The 8,888-nt window shown below is 40.0% G+C and overlaps 1 protein-coding gene across 1 annotated transcript in view; it reads left to right on the top strand.

The window, feature by feature from the left end:
• Nucleotides 1–3,792: 3,792 nt before the first annotated feature.
• AP3B1 (adaptor related protein complex 3 subunit beta 1) overlaps nt 3,793–8,888 on the top strand; it is a 275,016-nt gene continuing 269,920 nt past the window's right edge. Inside the window, exon 1 of the mRNA XM_007471959.1 lies at nt 3,793–3,920. Coding sequence (XP_007472021.1) covers nt 3,793–3,920 — 128 coding nt within the window. The remainder of the gene's footprint in view (nt 3,921–8,888) is intronic.

The raw sequence follows: 8,888 nt of genomic DNA, 5'->3' as shown, positions 1-8,888 counted from the left end.
TAAAGATTAAATGCCCGTTTTCCTGGGATACCAATGCTGGTCCTCCTTTGATGATAAGACTCCCTTCCCACATGCCAAGGCCATGCTGACTGACTGTGTATGTCCTGTTGTTTTTCTTTTTTTGAAACCCTGAAGAAATGTAACCCTGGCTTTTTTTTTTTTTTTTTTAAGTAAGTTTATCTTTGGCTGCGTTGGGTCTTCGTTGCTGCGCGCAGGCTTTCTCTAGTTGCGGCAATTGGGGGCTGATGATACAGTTTTAACTGACATTTGGTAAAATATGCACATGTATAATTTGCATAATTTGTTTTTCTATGCTTAGATAAAAGTTTGAAAATATATACACCAAATTTAACACCTATTATCATGAGGGTTCAGATGAACAGAAGCTGAAATCAGAAAATTCAATAAAGGTTTTGTTAAAAGGTTAGGGAAAAAATCATTTTGAAAAAGCAACATATTTATCAATGATCCTGAGATTCTATATATGTGGGTAGGAAACAGAAAAATCTGCTTTTGGCTTGGTAACAAGCATCAAAGAATAAGTCTTTGGTTCAACTAGAGCTGATGTTTCTTCTGGTTGGAAGCATGACCATTTTTCCTGTCAGAAAATGTCATAAATATATAAAAGCTTTTTGACTTCTGAAGAGATGGGAACACTAGACCTCAACGTATGTAGTTATTATTTTTATATATTTTTGTATATTTCTGTAAGAATACTTCTGTAACAGTCTTAGAATCTTAAGGCAGTAAGGGAATTCATCTTGTCAAGTACCTAATATTTTTTCAGTGATAAAAGAAAGTTTCATCTGTTTTTCCAAAGAATATATGCTTTGCATCTTATACATAATAATCCAGAGAAGAGAAAAAGAAAGTTATCCAACAAATATTTTGAGGAATATATAATCATAATACCTACACCATTCAAGGACAATGTAAAAAAAATTGTAGTTCAATCTCCTACACTAGTCTGCATGAAAAAATTAAAATACAAAAATATTACCAAATAAAATCAAGTAGTGAAAGACACTCAAGAATAAAGAACTTCAAATCTATAAGGAAAACAAACTACTCAGTGTAAAATTGAGTAAATTTCTTTATGTGTAGTTCCCAGAAAAGAAAATGCAAATGGAACAATATCATAAAAGCATGCTTAAATTCATTATGAACACAAAAATGAAAATCAATTATAATAAAATAATATTCATACCTATTATATTGATGAGGATAAAAACTTTTAAGAAAACAAAGTGTTAGTGAGAATGTGAGGAAAGAAGATCTCTCATACATTGCTGTGGGAGTGTGAACTGTTAAAATATATCGGAGAAAAATTTAGGATATTCAGTAAAGGTGCATATAATCTACAACCACGAAATTCTATGCACAGGAATATACGCCAAAGAGTCTCTAGGGTATGTGTATATCAATGTCCTTATTTCACAGATAAAGGAAAGCAAACCTTAGCTTCTTCTACTATTAAATAAATTAATATATGAAAATCGTTTATGTGCCTCGCACATACTAAGCCGTCTACTAAGTATATATCATCATCATCAGGAAAAATCAGCTGTAGGTGAAATTCCCTAAATTGATTGATAGCATCGATATTGACAACAAAACATTTTAGGTGCTCCATCATTTCATCCCTGGAAGGGTATTCCAACAGCTGAAGAAAAAACCTGCCAAGTTTTGACCAGAATATGAAGTTTGGAGGGCATTCTGTCCTCCCCCACCTAGAGCCGTGCTTTTTTCCAAAGTAACAGTGTGGCTTTTCTTTTTAAAAAAATATATATTTTAAATTAAGATTCTATTTTCTAGAATATTTTTAGGTTACAGCAAAATTGAGAGGAGGTTACAGAAATTTCCCATATATGCCCTGCCCCTACACATGCACAGCCTCCCTGGTTACCACATCTTCATGAGAGTGATCATTTGCTACAATTGATGAACCTATATTGACACATCACTATCACCCAAAGTTCATAGTTTCCATTACGGTTCACTCTTGGTGTTATTCATTCTGTGGGTTTGGAGACATGTATCCATCATTATGGTATCATATAGGGCATTTTCAATGCCCTAAAAATCCTCTGTTCTCTGCCTTTCATCCCGCTTCTCCCCAACTAATTTAGTGGCAACCACTGATCTTTTTACTGTCTTCATAGTTTGGCCTTTTCCAGAAGGTCACATAATTGGAATCACAGAGTATGTAGCCTTTTCAGATTGGCTTCTTTCACTTAATAATGTGCATTTAAGTTTCCTCCATGTCTTTTCATGGTTTGATGGCTCATTTCTTTCTAGCACTGAATAATATTTAATTGTCTGGATGTACCACCCTTTGTTTATACATTCACCTACTGAAGGACATCTTGATAGCTTCCCAGTTTTGGTAATTCGGAATAAGGCTACTATAAATATCTGTGTAGATTTTTGCATGGACCTAAGTTTTCAGCTCCTTTGGATAAGTACCAAGGAGTTCAATTGCTGGATTATATGGTAGGAGTATGTTTAATTTCGTAAGAAACTGTCCAACTATCTTCCATTGTTGCTGTACAATTTTGCATTCCCCGTAGCAATGAACGAGAGCTTCTGTTGCTCCCCTTCCCCACCAGCATTTGGTGGTGTCCGTGTTCTGGATTTTGGCCATTTGGGTAGGTACGCAGTGATACCTCAGTGTTGTTTCCAGTGTGGCCATTAGAGGAGGTGAGGACAGCACTCTAATCCTTGTACGCCGCTCTCCCCTCCCCGACCCAGGCGCTGCCTCCCCAGACTGTGTTTCCGTAGTCCCCTGACAGTTTCTCAGGGCTCTAAGCTTCAAATTCTGCCTAAAGGGGAAGCCATACGGAAAGCGCAGGGTAGGATCTGAAATCCACCCGAAACGTCAGGCTGAGGAAATTACTCCTGGAAAGGTTTCTCTGGTGCTACTCAGGGGCCAGGCAACTTTCTGCCTTGACTCCCCAGAAGACTTTAGTAAGTGATACCACAAGCGGCAGAACAAAGGAAGGAGGTGCCCAGATGATAGGCTACTACTCCTGGTGCGTGAGGCGCACTCTATTTTATTCTACTTTTGGTAGCCAGACGCCAGTAGGAATCAGTAGCTCCTTGAAACCAACGGCCCCAGGATTTTCGTTTGAAGCTTTCACTACAATGAACACATCTGGCAGGTGGTGGATCCTCAAAGACAGGGCCCTGGAGGTTTCCTTTAAACGCAGAGATCTGCGACAAAGGTTGCCTGGGGCAGGTGTAAGACACAGATGGCTGGAGGGAGAGGAGCAGAAACCAGCTTAAACAGGAAAAGCAATCCTGATATGTTTAGGAAAGTTGATATGGTGTGTTAACTGGAGTTTCAGGAAAAATCTGAAAGCTACTGGTTTACAACAGGAGTCCGACAAAGAGGTGTCCGGGCTCGGGAACCTCCTAGGGGATCGAAATGGATACACGGGTATTTGTCTCCAAAAAAACTTTAAAAAGTCGAGAGTCTAGTCTCCAGCATGCGCGAGGCCTGCCTTCCGTAGAGCCGGGGTCCAAGCCTCTCAGCTACCTCAAAAACCCGGAGAAGGCAAATCCAGTCAGGCCCTGGAGTGCCCGGGCGGGGGTGGGGTGGGCTCCGGCCGCCTGCACACTGGGCATGCGCAGGGGGTGGAGCGCCAGGTTGGCTTTGGGAGCCGTGACGAGTCCGGAAGCGCCTGCGGGCGCCCCTCCAAACGAGAACTAGTTTTGTTTCGCGTCCCTCGGACGGTAGCCCGTCGGAGAGAACCCCCCGCAGGGTCAACCAGACACTGCAGCACCGCAGCAATGTCCAGCAACAGCTTCGCTTACAGTGAGCAGTCCGGAGGAGGGGAGGCGACGGAGCTGGGTCAGGAGGCGACATCAACCATTTCCCCCTCCGGCGCCTTTGGCCTCTTTAGCAGCGATATGAAGAAGTGAGGAGAAAGGTTTGGGGTGTGGGGACGGGACTGGGGAGCTGGTGCCCGGGAGGAGCGGGCACCGAGATGGGGCTCCCGGGAGAGGGGTGGGGTCGCGCTAAGACCGCCCCGGAGCCGAGCGGTAAGGTTTCCCGCAGCTGGATCAGTTGGGACTGGTGGGAGTTGTTGGGAGTTTGGGATGAGTGTGTGGAGGGGAGTCTCTAGTAGTTTTCAAACTTCAGTGGAAAAAGAACCATTTGGAGCCCTTAGGTGCTATCCCCAAAGACTCTGAATTGGTCTGGGCTGGGGCACAGGCAGCTGAATTTTGAACAAACGCGTCAAGCTAGTTTAATGTTGGCTTGATCACACCTGGAGAAATTCGCTCACTAGCGTGGAAAGGGTGTTTGGGGAGTTGAGAAGGAACGTGAGAGTGTGGCTAATGGGAAACTGTTCTGTGACCCTCGAATGCAGGAGCTAGGAGGTGTTTTAGGCGCTTTATGAAGGGACAAGCTGGTTTATACAGACGTTAATGTTCTCGGTCAACGTCCTTTGCACTACAGACACACACAAAAAAAACACCCAAAACCCCTAAAACAAAAAACAAAACCAAAAAACCACCCCAATCCCAAACAGAGTAATAAGCATATGAGTAGAGAATATTTAGTGTTACTCTGAGCAAGTGGTAAAATTTTACAAATTAATAGTGTGAATTTTAAAAATGAACACTAAACATTGTATACTTGGTTTTTTGAAAAGTTATTAAGAGTAAAAAAAAGAATTATTAAGAGTATTTTAAGTACCACCGAAAAGGGAAAGAACCCCCCACTCCTCGCATTGATGTTTTGGAGGGCGAAGGAATGGTTTTAAACTTGCAGAATTCTGGTAACTTTGTATTTTATTGTAATCATTTTTACGTTTTTCTTTTTTTTAATCTCAGTGCTAACTAAACACTATGGTCACATAATAGGCTGACACTAGATTTATGCTAAATTAAGGTAAAGTAGCTGTGCTGGTGGCTTTGCGGTGTCAGAAAGGTAAATTAAAATTTAATTTAAATTAAATTTCAAATTTATTTTAAAAGACATTCTGGAAAGTGCTAGTAGTTGAAATTGGGATTACATTTTCACTGTATTAAGCTAGCTGAAATCCTGTATGGAGTGTGTGAAATAGAGTTTTTGGTTTGTCTATTTGTTTGTTTCCTTATTCGCAGGTTAGAAAAGTTTAAAAGTAATAGAACTAATTTTTCATTTTTCATTCTGTGTATTTAGATGATAGATTGTTCTAACAAGGAGCTTGTTGCAGCTCTGCTGTTCTATTAGCAGATGTTTCAACTGTTGAATTAACATATAAGTCTGTAGAGGTCTGTTTTGCACGTGACATGCTTACAGTTGATTTACATTTATGTTTTGTGAACTTCTAAGATGTTTTTCTTTTAGAGCCTTTCATTTCCTATTTTGTCAGATTTGGGCCTGATTTGGAAAAAAATGTGTGGCTTTGACTATGACCAGTGCTGTTGAGGTGCCTGAGCATGTTGGATTTAAAATAAAAATAGCTAACATTTATAGAGTGCTTATGCACACTACTTTACATTTATTATTTCATTTGGTCCTCCTAACAACCCTTTGGCTGAGTGTGAGTATGGCTTATGGGAAACTATTCTGTGATGCTCAAGTGTCACAGAGGATCAAGGAGCAACCCAAAGCTACTTCTTTGATCCCACTTTGCAGATGAGAAAATTGGAGCACAAGTGGTTAATTTGCCCAAGATCACAAAGCTAGAACCACTGCACTGCCTGAATTTGAGCTCCATCTAATCTTGGAGCCCATTCTCTTGAGCACTTGGATATGCTACTTACTACTTGATGAAGTTTATTGTGCTTTTATTAGAGAATGCATACAACTCATTAAAAGTTTAAAACTGAATAGTAGTTGTAGACAGTGTATGACCTTGAGGCTTTCACGAATTAGAAACATTTTGGCCATTGGATTGCAACCTGATGGGGTTGTACAGAAACAAGGAGACCCCTGTTCTGGAAGTGGTCACTTAATCTCTCTTGAGCTTGCATTCTCTCATTTATTAAAGGGTGATATTTCTTGCCTTTTTTAAAACCCAAATGACAAAATTTATATAAAAAACTTAAAGCTTACCCTGTTCCTCTGCTCTAATTTATTTTTTTATCGAAGTATAATTGACATGTAATGTATTAGTTTCAGGTGTACAACGTAGGTAGGTATTCAGTAGGTATTTTTATATATTGAGAAAGGATCACCACAAGAAGTCTAGTTAACATCCGTCACCACACTTAGTTACAACTTTTTTTCCTGTGACGAGGACTTTCAGGGTTCAATTTTTTAGCAGCTTTCAAATAAACAATACAGTATTATTAACTGTAGTAGCCATGCTGTACATTACATCCCCCTGACTTATTTATTTAATAACTGGAACTTTGTGCCTTTGACTCTCTTCACCCATTTCGCCCACCCCCTCTGCTCTCATTTTCTTTTTTTTTTTAAATTAATTATTTTTAAATTTTTGGCTGCCTTGGGTCTTCGTTGCTGTGCGTGGGTTTTCTCTAGTTGCGGTGAGTGGAGGCTACTCTTCATTGTGATGCGCAGGCTTCTCGTTGCAGTGGCTTCTCTTGTTGCAGAGCACAGGTTCTAGGTGCGCGGGCTTCAGTAGTTGTGGCATGCGGGCTCAGTAGTTGTGGCACGCGAGCTCTAGAGCGCAAGCTCAGTAGTTGTGGCGCACGTCTGCTCTCATTTTCGATGATTTATCAACACTTTGAAATCGTTTCAGGTTTGCAAAAAAGTTGCAGGAATACTACAGAGAACTACTCCTGAGGCACATTCACCAATTTAAAAAAATTGCTGCGTTGCTTTATTTTTATTTTAAAAATTTTTTTTGCGATATGCAGGCCTCTCACTGTTGTGGCCTCTCCCGTTGCAGAGCACAGGCTTTGGACGCGCAGGCTCAGCGGCCATGGCTCACGGGCCCAGCCGCTCGGTGGCATGTGGGATCTTCCCGGACCGGGGCACGAACCTGTGTCCCCTGCATCGGCAGGCAGACTCTCAACCACTGAGCCACCAGGGAAGCCCTGCATTGCTTTATTTATTTCTCCATACATACGCAGACACACATATTCCATATTATTATCTCTTCTGATACATCTGAGAATAGGTTGTATACATCATGTCTCTTTATCTTCATACCTCAGTGTGTATTTAAGAACTGCAGTACTTTTACAACTGTAGTACTGTTATATTCAGGAAATTTAATATTAGTACAATCTACAGTCTATAATCCCCGTGTTGTCATTTGTTCCAATAAATAATATTAATTTTTTTAACATTTTTTTCTCTAGTACAGAATCCAGTCCAGGATCATGTATTTCTCTTAGTTCTCATATCCCTCTTTTTTTTTTTTTTCCGGTACGCGGGCCTCTCACTGTTGTGCCCTCTCCCGCCGCGGAGCACAGGCTCCGGACGCGCAGGCTCAGCGGCCATGGCTCACGGGCCCAGCCTCTCGGCGGCACGTGGGATCTTCCCGGACTGGGGCACGAACCCATGTCCCCTGCATTGGCAGGCGGACTCTCAACCACTGCGCCACCAGGGAAGCCCTCATATCTCTTTAATCTCCTTTAATCTGGAATAGTTCCTTAGCCTTTGTTTTTCACTACCTTGACACTTTTGAAGAATACAAGCCAATTACTTTATAGCATGTTAATCAACTTGTCTTTGCTGGTTCATACATACATTCATGTTATGTATCCCAGGCTACACTACTACCTTCTTAGACTGTTGTGTCAGGAGGCATAGGATGCCCATCTTCATGATGTTAATTTTCCCAGGTAAAGGGTTGTCCATTATTTTTTTTTTTTTCCAATAATCTGTCTATGGGGGGGACGGTTGGAGACCATGCAGATGTTTTGCTCTTCATCAGATTCACCATCCCCTATATTTAGCAACCATCAATGAATCTGTTCAACCAGTCTTTACCACAGTGTCTGCAAAGTGGTGATGTTCTAACTCATTCCACGATTCTGTTCTTTGGCTGCTTATCCTAAAGCTCTATGTCCTTTTGATCCTTCAGTAACCATCTCAAGGATGCCTAATCACTTCGTAGTCACAGGATTATTGATGATTTTTGTTTTCTGAATTTAATCCTATTTATCAATCTTATTTATTCCCTTCCCTTTTAAATAGAACTAAAGTTAGGGAGCTTTAAATGGTTTTACAAAAGCAGATTTTATACATCATTTATTGGTTAATTAAGCCTGTGTGTTAGATGATTGGTGTCAAGATTTGCAATTTCGTTATTTAAAAATGTAAAGAATTAATTTTTTGTAATCGTTTCCTTTGAGACTGTTGTAAACTTTTATTGCTTTTTTTTCCTCAGTTATTTTTCTTTTGTCTTAAACTCTTATCTTAACCAATTTGGCTGTGTGTGTATAATTTAAAAATTAATTTTATTATTTTTATTTCTGGATTAAACATTTAATTAGGAATTAATTTATAGAAGGAAACAGACAATACTAATTAATTTTTCTTAACAATGGTAAAACTACTAAATTTCCAAATCTCTTTTCTTTTGAGAACATCACAGTGTATTAGAAAGAGCATTGGACCTAGAGTGAGAGGCCTGGATTTAAGTTGATGTTTTCCACCTGTAGTAATGTTTCCTTGTTCAAGTTGATCTCTTCAAACTTCAGTGTCCTCATTTCTAGAGAGGACTTGCCTATTTTGTGAGTTTTTCATAAGATGGTATAGTTGAAAATGATTTCTAAACTAGAATATTAACTAACACTATTTAGAAAAGTTGTTGAAAGCTTTGCTGAGGTGGTGATTTTTTAGGTCATAAAGCCTGAGAAGATTTTTGCCAGGTGGAGAACAAGGGGAGTTCTTCAGGCAAAGTATACCGAAACCAGGAGAGTTGCAAAAAAAAAAAAAAAAAATGCACATTTAGATGAAGTATAGATTATAGATCAGC

Source organism: Lipotes vexillifer, unplaced genomic scaffold, assembly GCF_000442215.2.
Source record: "Lipotes vexillifer unplaced genomic scaffold, Lipotes_vexillifer_v1.1 scaffold83, whole genome shotgun sequence".
NCBI classification, from domain to species: domain Eukaryota; kingdom Metazoa; phylum Chordata; class Mammalia; order Artiodactyla; family Lipotidae; genus Lipotes; species Lipotes vexillifer.
This window is presented reverse-complemented; position numbering and strand designations above follow the sequence as displayed.